Below are 21,691 nucleotides of genomic sequence, written 5' to 3' on the forward strand. Positions count from 1 at the left end.
TCTGTTCTCTGTAAGAGGTTCTTAAGATATAGAGGCCGAAGACCACAACCACGATGGTCTAGATGTACAGCAGTGAAGAGATTCTCTTTCTAGTTCCCTCAGTCAGACTATCCTGTACGAGTGTGGATCCTCTGGACCATCTACTGCTGGGATGTAAGAGAGTTGTGGATGCTGTTGAGGTTGGGATGTGGACATGTGGAGGACTCTGAGGGGGTATGTTGACCTTTTTAAGAAGTTCTAATGAATGGAACTGCTGATCCCAATTGTGTCCCACTTCACGGGTCCATGGTCTTTATTGCTTGGCTGTTTTGGACAACTGGTTAATACGACCACTGAGCTTCATAAGTAATTGGATGCTGAACTGTATCTCCTCTGTTGTGTATATTTGACAATTCTTTGTTGTTGTGCTGTTTTTTAAGTATAGCCGGAGCAGATGGTCACCCATCTGCAGTGTGCCTGAGGTTTCTTTATGTCAAAAAATGCCTGAGGAAATTTTTCCTGACCACTGTTGCCAGTGTGCTTACTCTGGGGTAGGTAAGGTTAGACCTTACCTTTGTGGAGTACCTTGGGGTGACAAATGTACACCTATGCTTTCCCTGCTAATCATAGGCAATATGGAAATTAGGTTGACATTATAACTGATTTACCACCCACATTGATTGATAAAATGGAACATGTGAAGAACTGTGTGGAAAATTGAGTTTGAATGTTTTTAGCCAAGGTGAATGTAAATTTCTTTCTTGGGTTACAGTTTTTTCCAATTGCTAACACACTAAAATGACATCCATAGCACAATTATTTTAACTGACACGCAGAGAGCAAAACCTCCTCTCAAGTCTCCAAAAGTCTAAACATTTTCTGCTGTACACACATTTTGCAATTCAAAATGGCACTTTTTAAATGAACTGAACACGGTTCTCTGCATGAGACACAACAATCTGACATAAAGTCACATGTTTGCAATTTCAAAACACTGCCATTCAAAATGACACTACATGAACTAATTGGCCAATATATGTTCCACCTGGCCAAACACCTGAATGTTTAATTGAACACCTCAATCAGGAAATAAGCACTATAACTAGACTGCAGGTGAGCATCTCTTTCTTTTACAACAATGGAAGACATTGCAGAGAGAGGAAGAAGAAGGGGGAGGGGGAGAATGAGAGGGGGAGGAAGAGTGAAGGGGTAGAGCTGGTAGAGGAGTTCCTGGCAAATGTGATGGGAACATCACAATGTGCGTTGCCATCTCCAATACGCATGGTGTCCTCCACCATTTATGCCAACCTTGGGCCATACAACACCGCCCATATTCTCACATTTCTGGACAGACTCCACCACCCGAGCGTATGAATGATGCAGACCGTCTGCATGATTCATACGCTCTGGTGGTGGAGTCTGTCCAGAAATGTCCAGACCAAGAGTTTCCTTCTGAATGTTGTACTATGGGACAACGTGAGCTTTCATCGTGCAGCCCCGTCCACAATTGGTTTGCTGACCACCCACTGTTTCTTGTGCAATACCTCCCACCATACTCACCATTTCTGAACCCTATAGAAGAGTTCTTTTCAGCATGGCGGTGGAAGGTATATGACCGGCAGTCCTATGTGCGCATTCCTTTAGTGCAGGCTATGGAAGAGGCATGTGATGAAATTGATGTGGGTGCGATTCAGGGATGGATAAGGCATTCAAGGCGTCTTCCCTCGATGTCTGGCAAGGCAAGATATTGCCTGTGATGTGAACGAGGCATTGTGGCCAGACCCAGCTGTGCGGCAAGATGCTGCCTAATTATTTTTGTTGCCTATATTTTTTTTCTGCAATTTTCTTTTTCAGTTTACTGTTTATATTTTTTGTGAGCATATTTTTGTTCATTCCAATGTAAATATATCTGCTGTGCATATGTTGCACTGTCCTGTTTGGGAGAAAAAACTTGTTTCAGCAGCATGTGTGTATCTGCAAGTATTTCTGTGCATGTGAGCAATCTGAGGAATTTTCTACAAGTTGAACTATTTTAGTATTGTGGCAAGCATACTAAAGATGAGAGTGCTTTACATTATGCCCAACAGTGTGTAGTTGGTTGGACAAAAATCTGGTAATATGCATGACGTGTGTGCCACTTGTGTGCAAAAGTTTGATTTTGACTATATGCAGTTTTGGTTGCAGTGTTTAATTTTTCAGGCTATAGGAGATATTTTGCACTTTGGGTGTGTGGTTTTGGGAATTGTGTTAAGTATTTTGATAAAACCACACTAGTTTGCAAAATTGTGTTTTCACAATTGGAAAAAACTGTAATAAAGTATTTCTGGCTCTGATTCTGTATAATGTAACGTATTTATTTATTTATTCATTTGGAGACACTTTGCTTTACAGATATTCAGGCCTCACAAAGGGGAACCAGAAGATGTTACGTTTTTGTTTAAGTCTTTATGCCTCCACACGAGAACATCAATAGATAGTAATAGTAAAGCCGCCACACACGGGCACCATAAAATATGTAACGTTTATTTAATAAAATAATTTATAACTGAATCGCGCTCACACGGAGCACCATTAGATGTAGCAATTTATAGTGAATAAGTAATTAAACTCCCAAATTGAATTAGATTGGACTAGGCCCAACGTAACGGGTCACCAAAATACTTAATTTAGGGTTTAATACTTATTATTTAATTATTACTCGGGGGCACCACCTATTTATTTTTGATAGCATAGGTACTATAATTTAAACATTAATTTATCAGTCTCAAATGAATTAATCAGTCTTGATTTAATTTAATCAAACTCTGATCTGAAAGTCATGAATTCTCACGATACAGTTGACCAAGAGTTTCCTTCTGAACACAAATGACCACAGCAGAATTATTTACAATTCACTTACAATTTATACAAGAAATGAACATTTGACTGGCATTTTATAGACAGTGATGAAAAATATGTTCATTCATGGAAACAATTTTCTTACTCGCTCATGAGACGTTGGAAGGAAGGGATAAAGCTTAAAACCTTTAAGTAAATAAATCTGATTGGAATTTAGTGATGAATTTTGAAGCCAATTATGAAGAAAAATATTACAAGCATTAATATGTTTAACAAAAGAGAGCCACCTGTATCCATTGACAACAAACCTCCTTCATGGAGCCTGGACTGGGTCAATTAGCTGCACTTGGAGGGTTGTTCTGTCCGTCCGTCGTCGATATTTCTGCTCTGGGCAGCATGAGCTCACTTGGGTCGGAGTGGTTAACCAAGCGGTGTCCCCGAGTGATCCCAGGGCTCGTGTTGGCTGGCTTCGCTGACGGTTGACTGCTTCCAGTCAGGTTTGAAATCAGCTCCATCAGCTTGCAGAGACCCAGAGGTAGAAGGTGTTTGTTGAAAATGGGGTCTGGTAGCTTTAAAAATTGTTACAGTCAAATTAAAGTCTTTGTGAATTTAGAAAAAGTAAAACTTTAAGAGCGTTGAAAATTATAATGAAAAAGGGAAAGTTGCTTTTTCTGTAAATTCACTCTTAATTTGAAAAGCTCAGCTCGGAAGTTCTCTTAAGAATTCAAAAAGACTTGACGCACCTTAAATGGTAAATGGACTGCATTTATATAGCGCTTTTCCATCTGCATCAGACGCATAAGCGCTTTACAATAATGCCTCACATTCACCCCAATGTCAGGGTGCTGCCATACAAGGTGCTCACTACACACCGGGAGCAATAGGGGATTAAAGACCTTGCCCAAGGGCCCTTAGTGATTTTCCAGTCAGGCGGGGATTTGAACACATGATCTTCTGGTCTCAAGCCCAACACCTTAACCACTAGACCATCACCTCCCCTTAAAGTGTCAGGTTAAAACATTGTCAAAAGCTTAGCATAGCTTAGCAATGAGGCCTTGGCCCGAAAAGAAAATTTAAGCGTTTACAAAGAATAAAGCAGAAAAGAGCGCGGAGCAAGCGGAAAAGAGAGGCAAGACTCTCTTCTAACTTTTAAAGGGGGACTGACTTCACCAAACTCCGCCCCTTTAGGGTGTGTAATCTCAAAGAAAACTTCATGTCCTCAGAAGAGGGCAGTAAAAAACAAAATGATGCGCACAGCCACAGCGCTCCCAGAGCTGTCTGTGCGGATCATTTGGGTTTTTACTGTGATATGTTTTTGGTCCTGCACGCCTCTTTAGGTGCTTTGGATGTATGTGTCTCCATTGCATTCTCAGAAGAGGGCAGACAGAAATGATTCAACTATATAAACACATTAACTATTTTGGCAGCTATTTGTCCTTAAACATTCAAATGGCCACACATTATTACTAGTCAGACACATCCTTTGGATAAACAGAGTACTTCAACATCAACATTTTAGATAATGCAGGAAGATTCACTTACACACATCAGTTGCAAGGAGCACATATCAATAAACTGGAATGATTACATGCAAAGCACTTTGTTTGAATAATAAATGCAAACATTATAAGTCTTTAGATATAAATGAAAGAAATACTGATCTAAATTTTTATTTTAAACTGAAGGTCTTTTCCTTTGCTTCAAACAAAGAAAGTATTTGGTCGTGAAGACTCAAAGATTTATGGCCCCATCTTGTCGTGGGGGAAGTTTTGCAGTCTTGACAGGTTCCTGCCTTAGTTTGATCATAAAGTTTGGGGTCTCCTGGCCTGGAGAAGCTCAGATTCTGACGTGAAGCAATTATAATGTCATGTAATTCATAATGACCGGACTTTACCTGATAAAAGATGAGGGCTTCCCCTTTGAAGAACTCTGAATTAAAGCTGTGAGTGCAGGTGACTCACTAGCCTTGAGCCTCAAAGTACTTTCAGGCGTGACACAACAACAGAAATAAAAGTCTTGAATCCGAAACTTAAGTTTGATGTCTTTCTTTACTGGAACTTAAACTCATACAAAACAAAAGGTGAATTCTTAACTCCTATCTACATAATTATCTCTATGCGATGTGACGGTCAAAAGACTGTGATGCTTCTATGGCTCGCGGCTTCTGTTCTGACGTTCTTCATGCATCCTGACGGTTTTATATAAAATCAGCAGCCAATCAAATTGCACCACAGTATCTAGTATCTAGGTAAAACTTTACATACTAAATAAATTCTTATATTCCTAAATATGCATGCAATAATTCTTATGTTCCTAAATTAACTTAAATTCCTTAAAGCATTCATTCTAAATATAAAATCTAACTACATAAATGTACACATTCCTTAAAACATAAAAAATGGCTCTAACAAAAGCTTTGCTTTCCTCTCTGCAAAGCAGTGTTAGACCATCGGGGGATGTCTCCAGACTTAACTGAAGATCTCCAGATGACTTAAGAATTTCTCAACTTGGGGTGGAAACGCAGTCTCTGTCTCCAGTGTGTTTTTGTGGTTGAGAGAAGATTAATATATTTTAGTTAATCAGGGCGAATCAAGACCATGGCGCTACAGTAATGTCACAAAGATGTGACAGAGATTAACACCAGAATTGTGATTGCCTCCTCTGTCAGCTGTTGGAGGTAATAATGGCTATCATTGCATCAGTGGAGTGCAACATCTGCTTTTTAAAGTTCTTGACCTCAAAAGCACTGAAAAACAATCAAGTACTACAAACACTGAAATGAAATGATACTGCAACATTTTTCAGGCATGTGGCCTGATGATAGATAGATAGATAGATAGATAGATAGATAGATAGATAGATAGATAGATAGATAGATAGATAGATAGATAGATAGATAGATAGATAGATAGATAGATAGATAGATAGATAGATAGATAGATAGATAGAATTGTAGTTCTACTGTACTAACTGTTATGTTTTGTTGTTAACCTGTGACTTGTCCACTATTTGTGAGACTGAGTTGAGTTTATTGGTTGTGATGGGCATGTCACTGTCAGGGAATGTATTACAGTTTTCTTCTGAAGACAGATTTGGATTTGAGTTTGTAGTACACTTGTGGCAATACTTTTTGTGATGCAGGTTTTTTATTAATTGCAGGAGAGCAGCTCTTAGCTCCTGGCAGCGCATGGCATATAGCAGTGGATTGACTGCAGAGTTGAGGAGGCAGAGGGTGCTGCAAATGGCAAAGATCCTCTGTTGTGTATGAGTCAGGTACACAAATATATCAGCCAGCATGAAAGACAGTGCAGGAAGCCAGCATCCTATCAGGAAGAGCAGTATGAGCCCAAAGGTACGAGCCAGCCGGATATCCATCCTTATGTGGTCCTGTCTTGCATGGAGGTTGGTCATGGAGCTTTCATGGTGGTGGGCCTTCCACAGGATAAGAGCATAAGCTCCCAAAATGAGCATCAGTATTATTAGAATGAAGCAAATCCAGAAAGCCAAGTAACCATGGCTGATGTAGGGAAAGAGGCGCGAACAGGGTGGAGAAAGGCCAGTGGGACAACTCCATCCCATCAGAGGTAAGAATGAGATGAAGATGATGGAACCCCAAAGGATCAGCAAGCTCAGAAAGGCTCGCCGGCAGGTCAGCAGTGCCTTGTACCTCCAAGCCTGGTGGATGCAGAGGTAACGGTCCAGGGCTGTCAGCAACAAACTCCCCACTGAACCAGTGAAGGCCATAATGACACCACCTAACATGAACAGGAAGACAGTGGCACCATAATGGTGGGAAAAGAGGTGAAAGGCCAGGAAATTGGTTGTGAAGAAGCTGCTGACAAAGATGTCAGCCAGGGCAAGGCTTCCAATGAAGACATAGGACGGTCGTCGTCGAAGGGTGGCTGTGGTGGCAATCAGGCCCAAAACCAGAGCATTCCCCAGCAGTGTAAAAGGGCCCACCAGCAAACAGATGGCACCGACAGCAATCTTCTCTTCCTTGATTAGGACCATGAAGCATTCCAGAGCCTCACAGGAACTGTTAGCTTAGGAAACAAACAAAAGCACTACAGTCAGGTCCAGATATAAGTTGACAACATCTGCATTGTTTTTCCATTCAGTTAAACGGTGTGCAAATAATAGCTTTGTGTGTGTGTGTGTGTGTGTGTGTGTGTGTGTGTGTGTGTGTGTGTGTGTGTGTGTGTGTGTGTGTGTGTGTGTGTGTGTGTGTGTGTGTGTGTGTGTGTGTGTGTGTGTGTGAGCGTGAGAAAGATAGAGAGAGAGAACAAAATAACAACAACGTATTGGGAATGTTACTTGCTGGCAGATTTGTGCCTGAACTTCATTTTTCTTGTGTATTCTAGCTCTCAGCCAAATTGTTGTTGCATTAAATTTGCTGTTTGTTTGTGTCTTGTTGTTTTTGTACTTTAACCACCTTTTGTAAAATTAATCTTGAGTTAAAATGAGAGAGGAACAAACCATAATTCCTGCACCATTCACTTAAGATGCCATCTAATTTAGTCCAATCCCAATGACCGCCTGTACAGGCTCACAGAGTTTGAAGCATGTTCCCTCTAAGTGCATGACAATATAGGCCTGTCCCATTGGCAAATTGTCAATTGCACAAAGTCTCTCACACAGACATTTTGAGTCCTTTATGCAGTTTCTCAAAGATGGTATTTCTGCAGACTGCCTAATTGGACTGCATAATGGAATTACACACAGTTCACATGTTATACACAGGGTATGTGGGGAAGTTTGAAATGATAAAAAAGATAAATCACTGCTATAATTTAGAAAAATGAATTAGGCCCTGTGTCTACATAGTGGATTTTTTTTTTTTTCTGGCAGAAAAGTGTCAAGCGAGAGCCCACAAACACTTCATCTCAGCGATTTCAGTATTTTCCAAACAAAGCCTGGATGTGGGATTTATTTAAATGACTGCAATAAACAGCTAATAACTATGTTATAATGTATGCTGATAAAATGTACTCATCCTCAACAGGAACATAGCATTTGTCCAATCTGCTATCACGGATGGGCTTTTCTTCTTTTTGTCTATTGCGATAGATTTTGAGTGACAAATCAACTGACTGTAGAGAGGAACACCAAACAAACCCTCTCCTCCCTGTTGTCTGAAAAGGCACTGCAGTGATGTCAAAGCATCTTTCTGAAAAGTTCAGAGATTTTCAATTTAAAAGCACCTGGAGCACCACAGAAAAAAGTGGAGCACTCAAAAAAAAAAAAAAAAGATCTTTTTTCTGGAGGCAGCTGTATGTTGCCACAAACACTGTTTTTATTTAGAGCAAGCTAAAACAAGACACTGGCACCCAGAAAAAGCCACTATATCTTGTCTTGTCTTGCTTGCCTCTACTGGTGGTTGTCTCTCACTGCGGTATTGTATCACTTCCTGTTCCGGAGCACAGCGGTGTTTTGCTGTATCTGTTAGCTGTTTAATCTGCGCAGTTAGATTGATCTAGTTAACTAGATAACGATTTGTTTCACAGTGTAATCTTCACGTGCCTTAACTAAAGCACTCCCTCTGCTGAATCACCTCTAAATTATTTACACATTATTCACTTTGTGTGTTTTTAGGAATCCACTAGCTTAGCACAGCTACTAGCTCTTAGCCGATTTAGCATGGCGGCTTCTCAAGTCTCTCCAGCACTTTTCTGCTCTGGGTGTGAAATGTTTAGTTATTCCTCGGCCTCCTTTAGCAGTAATGGTACTTGCAATAAGTGTAGCTTATTCATAGCTTTGGAGGCCAGGCTGGGCGAATTGGAGACTCGGCTCCACACCGTGGAAAATTCTACAGCTAGCCAGGCCCCTGTAGTCGGTGTGGACCAAGGTAGCTTAGCCGCCGTTAGTTCCCTTCCAGCAGATCCCAAGCAGCCGGGAAAGCAGGCCGACTGGTTAACTGTGAGGAGGAAGCATAGCCCTAAACAGAAGCCCCGTGTACACCGCCAACCCGTTCACACTTCTAACCTTTTTCCCCACTCGGCGACACACCCACCGAGGATCAAACTCTGGTTATTGGCGACTCTGTTTTGAGAAATGTGAAGTTAGCGACACCAGCAACCATAGTCAATTGTCTTCCACGGGCCAGAGCAGGCGACATTGAAGGAAATTTGAAACTGCTGGCTAAGGCTAAGTGTAAATTTGGTAAGATTGTAATTCACGTTGGCAGTAATGACACCCGGTTATGCCAATCGGAGGTCACTAAAATTAGCATTGAATTGGTGTGTAACTTTGCAAAAACAATGTCGGACACTGTAGTTTTCTCTGGGCCCCTCCCCAATCGGACCAGGAGTGACATGTTTAGCCACATGTTCTCCTTGAATTGCTGGCTGTCTGAGTGGTGTCCAAAAAATGAGGTGGGCTTCATAGATAATTGGCAAAGCTTCTGGGGAAAACCTGGTCTTGTTAGGAGAGATGGCATCCATCCCACTTTGGATGGAGCAGCTCTCATTTCTAGAAATCTGGCCAATTTTCTTAAATCCTCCAAACCGTGACTATCCAGGGTTGGGACCAGGAAGCAGAGTTGTAGTCTTACACACCTCTCTGCAGCTTCTCTCCCCCTGCCATCCCCTCATTACCCCATCCCCGTAGAGATGGTGCCTGCTCTCAGACCACCAATAACCAGTAAAAATCTATTTAAGCATAAAAATTCAAAAAGAAAAAATAATATAGCACCTTCAACTGCACCACAGACTAAAACAGTTAAATGTGGTCCCTGTTAGTAAATTATATAATAATTGATCAACATATTGATTTATTCTGCCTTACAGAAACCTGGTTACAGCAGGATGAATATGTTAGTTTAAATGAGTCAACACCCCCGAGTCACACTAACTGCCAGAATGCTCGTAGCACGGGCCGAGGCGGAGGATTAGCAGCAATCTTCCATTCCAGCTTATTAATTAATCAAAAACCCAGACATAGCTTTAATTCATTTGAAAGCTTGACTCTTAGTCTTGTCCATCCAAATTGGAAGTCCCAAAAACCAGTTTTGTTTGTTGTTATCTATCGTCCTCCTGGTCGTTACTGTGAGTTTCTCTGTGAATTTTCAGAACTTTTGTCTGACTTAGTGCTTAGCTCAGATAAGATAATTATAGTGGGCGATTTTAACATCCACACAGATGCTGAGAATGACAGCCTCAACACTGCATTTAATCTATTATTAGACTCAATTGGCTTTGCTCAAAATGTAAATGAGTCCACCCACCACTTTAATCATATCTTAGATCTTGTTCTGACTTATGGTATGGAAATTGAAGACTTAACAGTATTCCCTGAAAACTCCCTTCTGTCTGATCATTTCTTAATAACATTTACATTTACTCTGATGGACTACCCAGCAGTGGGGAATAAGTTTCATCACACTAGAAGTCTTTCAGAAAGCACTGTAACTAGGTTTAAGGATATGATTCCTTCTTTATGTTCTCTAATGCCATACACCAACACAGTGCAGAGTAGCTACCTAAACTCTGTAAGTGAGATAGAGTATCTCGGTCAATAGTTTTACATCCTCATTGAAGACAACTTTGGATGCTGTAGCTCCTCTGAAAAAGAGAGCTTTAAATCAGAAGTGCCTGACTCTGTGGTATAACTCACAAACTCGCAGCTTAAAGCAGATAACCCGTAAGTTGGAGAGGAAATGGCGTCTCACTAATTTAGAAGATCTTCACTTAGCCTGGAAAAAGAGTCTGTTGCTCTATAAAAAAGCCCTCCATAAAGCTAGGACATCTTACTACTCATCACTAATTGAAGAAAATAAGAACAACCCCAGGTTTCTTTTCAGCACTGTAGCCAGGCTGACAAAGAGTCAGAGCTCTATTGAGCCGCGTATTCCTTTAACTTTAATTAGTAATGACTTCATGACTTTCTTTGCTAATGAAATTTTAACTATTAGATAAAAAATTACTCATAACCATCCCAAAGACGTATCGTTATCTTTGGCTGCTTTCAGTGATGCCGGTATTTGATTAGACTCTTTCTCTCCGATTGTTCTGTCTGAGTTATTTTGATTAGTTACTTCCTCCAAACCATCAACATGTCTATTAGACCCCATTCCTACCAGGCTGCTCAAGGAAGCCCTACCATTAATTAATGCTTTGATCTTAAATCAATCTATCTTTATTAGTTGGCTATGTACCACAGGCTTTTAAGGTGGCAGTAATTAAACCATTACTTAAAAAGCCATCACTAGACCCAGCTATCTTAGCTAATTATAGGCCAATCTCCAACCTTCCTTTTCTCTCAAAAATTCTTGAAAGGGTAGTTGTAAAACAGCTAACTGATCATCTGCAGAGGAATGGTCTATTTGAAGAGTTTCAGTCAGGTTTTAGAATTCATCATAGTACAGAAACAGCAATAGTGAAGGTTACAAATGATCTTCTTATGGCCTCAGACAGTGGACTCATCTCTGTGCTTGTTCTGTTAGACCTCAGTGCTGCTTTTGATACTGTTGACCATAAAATTTTATTACAGAGATTAGAACATGCCATAGGTATTAAAGGCACTGCGCTGCGGTGGTTTGAATCATATTTATCTAATAGATTACAATTTGTTCATGTAAATGGGGAATCTTCTTCACAGACTAAGGTTAATTATGGAGTTCCACAAGGTTCTGTGCTAGGACCAATTTTATTCACTTTATACGTGTTTCCCTTAGGCAGTATTATTAGACGGCATTGCTTAAATTTTCATTGTTACGCAGATGATACCCAGCTTTATCTATCCATGAAGCCAGAGGACACACACCAATTAGCTAAACTGCAGGATTGTCTTACAGACATAAAGACATGGATGACCTCTAATTTCCTGCTTTTAAACTCAGATAAAACTGAAGTTATTGTACTTGGCCCCACAAATCTTAGAAACATGGTGTCTAACCAGATCCTTACTCTGGATGGCATTACCCTGACCTCTAGTAATACTGTGAGAAATCTTGGAGTCATTTTTGATCAGGATATGTCATTCAATGCGCATATTAAACAAATATGTAGGACTGCTTTTTTGCATTTGCACAATATCTATAAAATTAGAAAGGTCTTGTCTCAGAGTGATGCTGAAAAACTAATTCATGCATTTATTTCCTCTAGGCTGGACTATTGTAATTCATTATTATCAGGTTGTCCTAAAAGTTCCCTGAAAAGCCTTCAGTTAATTCAAAATGCTGCAGCTAGAGTGCTAACAGGGACTAGAAGGAGAGAGCATATCTCACCCATATTGGCCTCTCTTCATTGGCTTTCTGTTAATTCTAGAATAGAATTTAAAATTCTTCTTCTTACTTATAAGGTTTTGAATAATCAGGTCCCATCTTATCTTAGGGACCTCATAGTACCATATCACCCCAATAGAGCACTTCGCTCTCAGACTGCAGGCTTACTTGTAGTTCCTAGGGTTTGTAAGAGTAGAATGGGAGGCAGAGCCTTCAGCTTTCAGGCTCCTCTCCTGTGGAACCAGCTCCCAATTCAGATCAGGGAGACAGACACCCTCTCTACTTTTAAGATTAGGCTTAAAACTTTCCTTTTTGCTAAAGCTTATAGTTAGGGCTGGATCAGGTGACCCTGAACCATCCCTTAGTTATGCTGCTATAGAATTAGACTGCTGGGGGGTTCCCATGATGCACTGAGTGTTTCTTTCTCTTTTTGCTCTGTATGCACCACTCTGCATTTAATCATTAGTGATTGATCTCTGCTCCCCTCCACAACATGTCTTTTTCCTGGTTCTCTCCCTCAGCCCCAACCAGTCCCAGCAGAAGACTGCCCCTCCCTGAGCCTGGTTCTGCTGGAGGTTTCTTCCTGTTAAAAGGGAGTTTTTCCTTCCCACTGTTGCCAAGTGCTTGCTCACAGGGGGTCGTTTTGACCGTTGGGGTTTTTCCGTAATTATTGTATGGCCTTGCCTTACAATATAAGGCGCCTTGGGGCAACTGTTTGTTGTGATTTGGCGCTATATAAATAAAATTGATTTGATTTGATATGGGCAGTATGGGGCCTTAAACCCGGAATATTGGTTGCACAGATATGAACAGTCCCTTCGGCTGCTCCCTTGTTTGCATTCAGGGTCACCACAGCAAATCTGAGGTGGATCTGCATGTTGAATTGCCATGTTTTACACCGGATGCCCTTCCTGACCCAACTTCATATTTCATAGAGAAATGTGGCAGGGGTGGGCTTTGAATTGGGAATCTTGCTCACTGAATTACTGTACTTGTATTCCACTTGACTTTCGAAAGGTTATTGATCCAGTGCCACAAACTTGATTGTCATGCAGACTGTATGAAGTAGGAGTAGTAGGAGAATTAAATTTGTGGCAGAGGCAGGAAGCAGGGTCTTTGTTTAAATGGTACAAGCTCCTCATACCTGAGTATTACTAGTGGAGTCCCGCATGGCTCTGTCTTGGGACCGGTGTTATTTTTAGTATTTATAAATGATTTACCAACAGTCATAACCACGCAATGTAAAATTTTTGCAAATGATGTGAAACTTTATCATCCTATTCGGTCACTGGTTGACCATACCAATGTACAAAATGATATTGATAACCTTTTAAAATGGTCTGATGAATGGTTATTGGGTTTTAATAGTAGCAAGTGCAAAATTATGCATATAGGAAGTTAAAATTCATGTTACCAGTATAAAATGAATGGAATTAGAATGGAGACTGTAAAGGGGAGAAACATTTGGGTGTACCTGTAAATAACAAGTTAATTTCCAAATATAAATGTAATCTTCTTCTTTTGGCTGCTCCCGTTAGGGGCTGCCACAGCAGCGCAATTGATTCCATCTCACCTTGTCTTCTCTGTCAGGATGTGAGGTTTTGTCTTGTTTTGGTTGATTTTGTATTGTTTGGTTGCTTCTCTTGCTAGGGTTGTTCCTGTTTGGGTCTATCTGTCGCTTTCTCTCTTGTCTGTCTCTGCTGGCTCTTGGTGGTGGGTGTTTCCCTCTCTTTGGCCACACCCTCATTCTGGTGCATTCCACGCAGGGGCGTAGGTTTGCATATGGACCATAGGGACAAGTCACAACCAATATTTTGGGATGGCAAAATAGTCCCTACCAATATTTAGCATTTTTTTTAATGTATCAAAATCATTCACTAAATCATTCACTTCAATAACAAACGAACAAAACACAAGAGCAAAGAGATATACAAGAAAAATAAAAAAAAAAAGGTTCAAGTTCCTTATGGAGGTGTCAACATTTTTTCTGTGTTCAACAAAATCTGCACAAGTGGCCATGGCATCGGATGACGACAGCGACCTCAAGGTTGAATTCGACTCTTTCTAGTCTGGTAATTAACACGTTTGTGTCCCTTCACAGAAAAAAAAAATATCTTTCTAGTCTGGTAGTGCATTTGCTTGTGCATTTGTGTTCTTTCTGTGCCATAGTTTCCCCATTACTATAATTACTGTTTAAAAATGTGACAAAATTCTTTGTAAATTAAAAAAAAAAACGCAAAAATAGCTACGTTGTATGCGTTTTGTTTGTGTACGATAATTTCTCCCAAAATACGATAATTTTGCGGTTTTGGTACGGTAGTTTCATATTTCATATCTGGCAACACTGCTCCGGTGCAGAAAAACAAGAAGGGCGGGGCTTGCGAACAATGCTGTGCGTCACACTTAAAATAAACTGCACACCCACACAAACACATCTTCACAAATGACACTAACACCCTGCCTTTTCCTCAAAAATTACTACATTTATGTTTGCTGTCTGTCTCTGTACTTTTCTGTCAGTTTTGCGCTATTTTTCATACTTTTCCCTCGTTTCAAAAGTCACCGAACGCACTTTACCATAATATATGCAACATATAGCATACTGTTGGAAAGCACGGGTTTTTGGCTTGCTGTCAGTGTTGAAATTTTTCAGAGTGAGGGCTTACATGAGAACTTACGGTAATGAGAATCAGCGGCGCACTATCAATCAATCATCAATTTTTTTATATAGCGCCAAATCACAACAAACAGTTGCCCCAAGGCGCTTTATATTGTAAGGCAAGGCCATACAATAATTATGTAAAACCCCAACGGTCAAAACGACCCCCTGTGAGCAAGCACTTGGCTACAGTGGGAAGGAAAAACTCCCTTTTAACAGGAAGAAACCTCCAGCAGAACCAGGCTCAGGGAGGGGCAGTCTTCTGCTGGGACTGGTTGGGGCTGAGGGAGAGAACCAGGAAAAAGACATGCTGTGGAGGGGAGCAGAGATCGATCACTAATGATTAAATGCAGAGTGGTGCATACAGAGCAAAAAGAGAAAGAAACAATGCATCATGGGAACCCCCCAGCAGTCTAAGTCTATAGCAGCATAACTAAGGGATGGTTCAGGGTCACCTGATCCAGCCCTAACTATAAGCTTTAGCAAAAAGGAAAGTTTTAAGCCTAATCTTAAAAGTAGAGAGGGTGTCTGTCTCCCTGATCTGAATTGGGAGCTGGTTCCACAGGAGAGGAGCCTGAAAGCTGAAGGCTCTGCCTCCCATTCTACTCTTACAAACCCTAGGAACTACAAGTAAGCCTGCAGTCTGAGAGCGAAGCGCTCTATTGGGGTGATATGGTACTACGAGGTCCCTAAGATAAGATGGGACCTGATTATTCAAAACCTTATAAGTAAGAAGAAGAATTTTAAATTCTATTCTAGAATTAACAGGAAGCCAATGAAGAGAGGCCAATATGGGTGAGATGGGTTTCACTAGTGTGAAACTTCCGTGTTTTTCCTCTGCGTTATGACATCACAGGCTTACGTTTACCGTAATACACCATATATGTTATTGGAAATCCCTTTTTTTTTTTTTTTTTTTTTTGGCAAATTAGGTTGCCAGATACCTACAACTGCATTATTGATGAAGAGAATAGATTATACATCTTGGTTGCAAAAACTTTTTTTTTTTTTCTTTTTAGCTCCACAAGTATATTTTTTGTTGTTGTCTTGTTCTCTCAGGTGTAGGCCTATAGAATAGATTCGTGATTTTGGGTGCAATTTTGTTATTTAAGCTATTTGTTTGTTTGCCTACACACTTAATATTGTAAATAAAGTGTTAAATTATTCAGCATTATGTCATCATATGTTATGTATTATGCTGTACTTGTGCGTCTAATGGTATGAGTGGGTTAGGGGGTGGTGGTGGGCAGGGGGGCCGGCGGGGTGGGGGTGGTATTGTCCCTACCAAAGCTGAGACCAAACCTACGCCCTTGATTCCACGCACACCTGCTCCCAATCTGCACCTCATCACCCACCTGGGTGTACTTAAGCTCCTCATTTTGCCCTGCTCCCTCGCCAGATTGATGTGCCTTGCCAGTACATTATTGCCTCTGTCTATACCTAGACAACCCTGGACTCACATCTCTGTATACTTTGTCACTGGATTTCCGCTATCAAAGGGACACATGGTCATTCTGACTGTAGTTGATCAATTATCAAAAATGTGTCATTTTGTGCCTTTACTTAAGTTACCTTCTGCCAAAGAACTAGCCGAGATTATGCTTACTCATGTGTTACGTCTCCATGGTTTTCCGCAGGATATTGTCTACGACCGGGGTCCTCAGTTCATCACTGGATTTTGGAGGGAGTTCTGCCATCTCCTTGGGGCTACCTCCAGTCTCACTTCTGGGTATCATACACAAGCTAACGGTCAGACTGAACGTTTTAATCAGGAGTTGGAAAAGGGGCTTAGGATTTTGTGTTCGCAACACCCATCTACCTGGTCATCACAGTTAGCTTGGATGGAATTAGCACACAATAGCTTACCTTCTGCCTCATCCGGTTATTCTCCATTTCATGTAGTCTATGGTCATCAGCCCTCTTTATTCTCATCCACAACTCTTCGGTCCGCAGTGCCGTCCGCCCTCAGCTTGATCACTCGGTGCCGGTGAATCTGGGAGCGGGCTCGTCGCGCACTTATCCAATCTTCCACCCTGTATAAGTTGGCTGCTGATCATAAGTGGTCTTCTACCCCTGTCTACACAGCGGTCCAAAAGGTCTGGTTGTCAACTCGGCATTTGCCACTCCACGGGGTGTTGCGTAAATTCACTCCTAGGTTCATCTGCACTTTTCCTGTGGCTAAAGTCATCAATCCCGTCTCTGTCCATCTTCAACTGTCCAGTTCCATGCATATTCATCCCACTTTCCATGTTAGTCACGTTAAGCCCGTCAATTACAGTTCTTTGTTCTAAGCCTAATGTTCCATGTACTTCTGCTCTTATTGGACTGCCTTGTTGTGTACTGGACCCCGTTTACTGCTTCAGTAAACTGTTATCACTCACAGAGCTCTGTTGTCGAGTCCTGCATTTGTGTCCAACCCTTCTGTGGTACATCAAGCAAGAATGGGAAAGAATTCCATGTACAAAGCTTCAACAATTAGTGTCCTCAGTTCCCAAATGCTAAGGTGATGTAACACAGTGGTAAACATACCACTGTCCCAGTTTTTTTGAAATGTGTTGCAGATATCCATTTCAAAATGAGCAAATATTTGCACAAAAACAAAAATGTTTATCAGTTTGAACATTAAATATCTTGTCTTTATGGTGTATTCAATTGAATATAGGTTGAAGAGGATTTGCAAATCATCATATTCTGTTTTAATTTACATTTTACACAATGTCCCAGCTTCACTGGAATTGGGGTTGTAAATATAAATATTTATTATCAACACAACAGGAGATGATGTAACAATGACTGCAGTTTGTTTTTTCATTAGGATTTCTCAATTAAATATTTTTTTATCGAGTCATTTCAACATTAAATCATGCCCTCATTGACTATGTGATTGCTTTTAATGTTGTAATCAGGACAGAGTAATTACTAAAATATGAATTTCACTATTCCCGTGGTTGTGAATGTTTTAAAATTATGCACAAGAGGGGTGGGGCTTCTTCTACCTGTGCAGATGTCTTTTTGACTAAACTTTGACTTCATGGACATGTTTAATGATTCACTCATTTATTGTTAAAAGAAGGAAAGGGTTTTTTTTTTCAAATAAAATAGTTACTGTTTAAAGAACCTTTGTTTTATTTAAAAGTGTAGCAGCAGGTGTGAGTTTGCAGAAACGACAGGTGCGCTGAACTCTCAGCACATTTAATTGGAAGAAAGTCTCCGCTGCAACTTCAACCTGAAATTGGTGGCATTTTTGGAAACGCTTTCCTCACATTTTGAAATGCAGATGATGTTCTCTTCTTCTGTCTGGACTCCAAATTTTGGTATATTCATTTAGACTAACAAAGAAGGCCCCTTATAAGCCCATAATGCAAAAGCCCAGCTGTTTAAGGTGATTTCTCCATCCCATTACAAAAAAATCATGAGAACCCTGTTAACTGCAACTGCATAAACAAAATGCTATTGTTAAGTGTTTGCAAAACAAATGTTATGGTGCTTTCATTCATATGGCAGAATATTTAAAATAAAATTGGGCTATACACGACTTTGAATTCATTTTTGGATTTTGCGTATAACAATGCGATTAATTGTGATTAATCTTGGAAATCAAACTTTTTAATCATTGCCCAGCTCTAGTTTAAATATAAAACTTAATTAACTTAATGTATATCAGCCAAGCATAAATTAAACAGATGAGAATGAGATTTATGTATTTATTATTGAATAAATCCACTTTGTTTAAATTTCATACAAACCAGTTTAATTAACAAATATGCATCACATTAAGTTTATAATTTATGTACAAACTGCTATCCAAGTAGATAATCTTTTATGTCATTAAAATTTATAAGCCTTACAAAGAGGCCTAAATATTTTTGAGTGCATAATAATGTGAAATCATTAAGGCAACCTGATACATCACACCATGCTGTCCCATTCTTATTTATAGTTCAGCAAATAACTGAAACAATACTTCACATGGTGATACAAGCACCAAATCCAGCACAAATTCTCCTTAGACATTGCTCTTTTGAAAAAAATCGATGGACCACTTGAATTTTCAATAGGCGGCCACGTAGGGGTCAATTGAAGAATTACACATGGGTTAAAATATAAAAATGCTCCAGTCATATTGAAAACTATACCACATTATTTGTCTGATCATAAAGATTCCAAAAAGGTATAGTTTGGACTATCTATGACTGAATGTTATGGAGTTATGGGGTAAAAACCTTAAGAATGGTGACAAAGGTCAATTTCAGTTTGTACAGGGGTCAAAAGTTAAAGTTGCTCCAATTTTAGTAAACAAAATGGTGCAAATTGTTGATTGAGCTACTTGGATTAATACATGGAATAGTTTTGACTGTGTTGAATGCTTGGTCTCTAAAGTAAAGGTCAAATAATGTTGACATCCATTGAATTCTATGACATATGTTACCCCATAACATGATAATTAAGCATGATACATGGTGCAAACTATGCCTTTTTGAAACCCTATTAACTCAACCAATAATTTGCCTTTGAACCTTTGAACAAAACTGGAGCAACTCTAACTTTTGACCCCTGTACAAACTGAAACTGAACTTTGTCACCATTCTTGTTGTTTTTACCCGATAACTCTATAGAATTCAGTAATAGATAGTCCAAACTATACCTTTTTTTTTTAATCTTTACAATCAGACAAATAATGTGGTATAATTTTCAATATGACTGGAGCATTTTTATATTTTGACACCTATGTAATTCTTTAATTGACCCCTACGTGGCCGCCTATTGAAAATTCAAGTGGCCCATCGGTTTTTTCAAAAGAGTAATATCTAAGGTGTACTTTTGCCAAATTTGGTGCTTGTATCACCATTTGAAGGATTCCTCTGTTAATATTCTGTTATCTGCTGCACTATTACACCATTTACAACCCTGGTGGCCTCTTGATCTCAATCATTTTCCAGGAGATGCCATTTAACTCTCTGACTGTTCAGTGGTCATGGTTAAGAGGAACACTGGGATTGGATCTTAAAGCTAACAATCTGTGTTGCACACTTCTATTGATGGTTTTCTAGCCCTCTCTCAAACTTATTTATCATGGTTCTGTCACAAAATATGTTACATTTTCATGATGCTGTCAAGTTTACTTCACTATTTTTAACCCTACATCTACCCCTAACAATAACCCCCATGCTCCTCCAACGCCCACGCACTCTAAATTTTGTTATACCGTCAAAAAAAAAAATGCGATGCATTTCATGACGGTATCAGGAACTATTAGATTGAAGCACTTTCGTGGTGCCATCAGGAACTGGCATGAGATTTTGTTGCAGTTTGTTTCCCGAAACATCAGCGGCCACTTGCTGGCAGCTGCATTATATGGTATGATGCACAGTGGTGGGCACAGCTATCCAAAACGTTAGCTTCGATAACCATTAATCCGATAACTGAAAAGTTATCTTTTATGACGCCAAACCGATAAACTGCTAAAAATTTATCTTTATTACACATAACCGATAACGTTTAGTATTGAGTCAGACGCAGCCACATCAGATTACGTTGTGGGCTTCTGATAAACCAGTTTCATTTTTAGCGCCGCAGGGGTTGCTGGGTAAATTCAGGGATCACAAACACAAAAAGAACACACAAAAAAATTAATGTATAAAAAAATAAAACCCCAAACACTGTCATCATATTTCAAAAGCAGTAAAACACTGTATTAGAAGTCACAGTTTATCTCGGTATTATATACACCGTCATTTACGAACTAAAAGCTGCTGCTTTTTTCATACGCTTTGAACCCTGCGGCTTAAACAACCAAAATATGTCCATTAATGCATTGATTGGCAGAGTAAAAGACACATAGTAAATATAAATTCTTACCTGTTAGGTTCAGTGGAGTTCATTAAATTCTGAAGAAATAATCCATCTAAAGCATCGTGATTATCCAAAACGGTGTCGAAGAAAAGTCCCTCTGTAACATAGCTGCGCCATGAGATCTCTCTGCCACCAAGTTGTGGCGATTAAATTATGCCATCAGCCACAAAGAAATAAAATAAAATAATGTTAAAATTAGTCAGTTTTGTTTCTGCGTCGAGTGGACGGTAACAATCACTGTAATGTCCAAAGTGAACCTGCACTCTAAGAAATAAAACATTGAATTTAATTAATAAAGTTAAGGTAACCTTTTCCACACAACATTGTCAGTTAAGTGTAAAACAATATTGTACTTGAAATTAATTAAATCAAATGAAACATTATTACTTAAATCCCTAAAATCAACAATTCCAAGTATATTGAAAATAATAGTATTTTTTACATTTACAATCCGTGTTTCATTTCTTAGAGTGTACTCTACCCACAATGCTCCCTGTGTCGACCGGCCAATCACGTTTTGTTCTTAATGATGACATCATCAGCAAGCGACAGCCACAAACACACAACAGACAGACTAAAATGTTTGATTTTAGAGTTTACAGACATTTTTGACCGTTAAACTTTGCTTGCTTTACCAGCAAAAAAAAAAGTTAGCGGACTGAAAGTTACTGGAACTAAATTTAGCGGAACATAATTGGTCCACTGATGGTTTTAAAAGTTATCCGAAAAGCTAGTCCGCTAGCAAAAACATTAGCTTCAATAATTATCCGTTATTGGATTAGCTGAACTGTGCCCACCACTGATGATGCATCATGATGATTCATACCTGCTGTTAAAATGTTGTCTTCAGTGTGCAAGGGTCCCAGTGAAGCTTTGAGTTCTTCCATGTCACCTGTTGCTGTGTGATAAAATAGAAACAAATTACAAAATAATGTAAATGGTCATGTGACTCTACCATACATTTTGCTATATGATGCTGTATGTGAATAAATCATAAATTCATAAATGGACACCACTTAGCTGCCACTGCAGAGGATACGATTTTAACACTTGGTTTGCCACGTCTTCCTACGACTGCGTTTTAGGGCTACATTGAGGTTTTTTTTTTTTTTAGACTTCGAGAATTCGCCCTATTGACGTAT

At 39.7% G+C, this 21,691-nt stretch overlaps 1 protein-coding gene across 1 annotated transcript; it reads right to left on the minus strand.

Annotated features, from left to right (window-relative positions):
• Positions 1–5,749: 5,749 nt before the first annotated feature.
• Positions 5,750–21,454, minus strand: cnr2 (cannabinoid receptor 2). The gene is made up of 2 exons (XM_034173530.1): positions 21,376–21,454; positions 5,750–6,860 (listed from the first exon to the last, which is right to left on the minus strand). The coding sequence occupies exons 1-2, from the start codon at positions 21,434–21,436 to the stop codon at positions 5,791–5,793; spliced, it is 1,131 nt and encodes a 376-aa protein (XP_034029421.1). The 5' UTR covers positions 21,437–21,454; the 3' UTR covers positions 5,750–5,790.
• Positions 21,455–21,691: the final 237 nt, after the last annotated feature.

This window comes from Thalassophryne amazonica, chromosome 7 (genome assembly GCF_902500255.1).
Source record: "Thalassophryne amazonica chromosome 7, fThaAma1.1, whole genome shotgun sequence".
Lineage (NCBI taxonomy): Eukaryota > Metazoa > Chordata > Actinopteri > Batrachoidiformes > Batrachoididae > Thalassophryne > Thalassophryne amazonica.

Excerpts from the sequence above, each read along its gene's own strand:
- cnr2 (XM_034173530.1), bottom strand. The coding sequence starts at position 21,436 with ATGGAAGAACTCAAAGCTTCACTGGGACCCTTGCACACTGAAGACAAC. Across the intron at positions 6,861-21,375 it reads AGACAACATTTTAACAGCAG|CTAACAGTTCCTGTGAGGCT; the intron begins GTATGAATCATC and ends TTGTTTCCTAAG.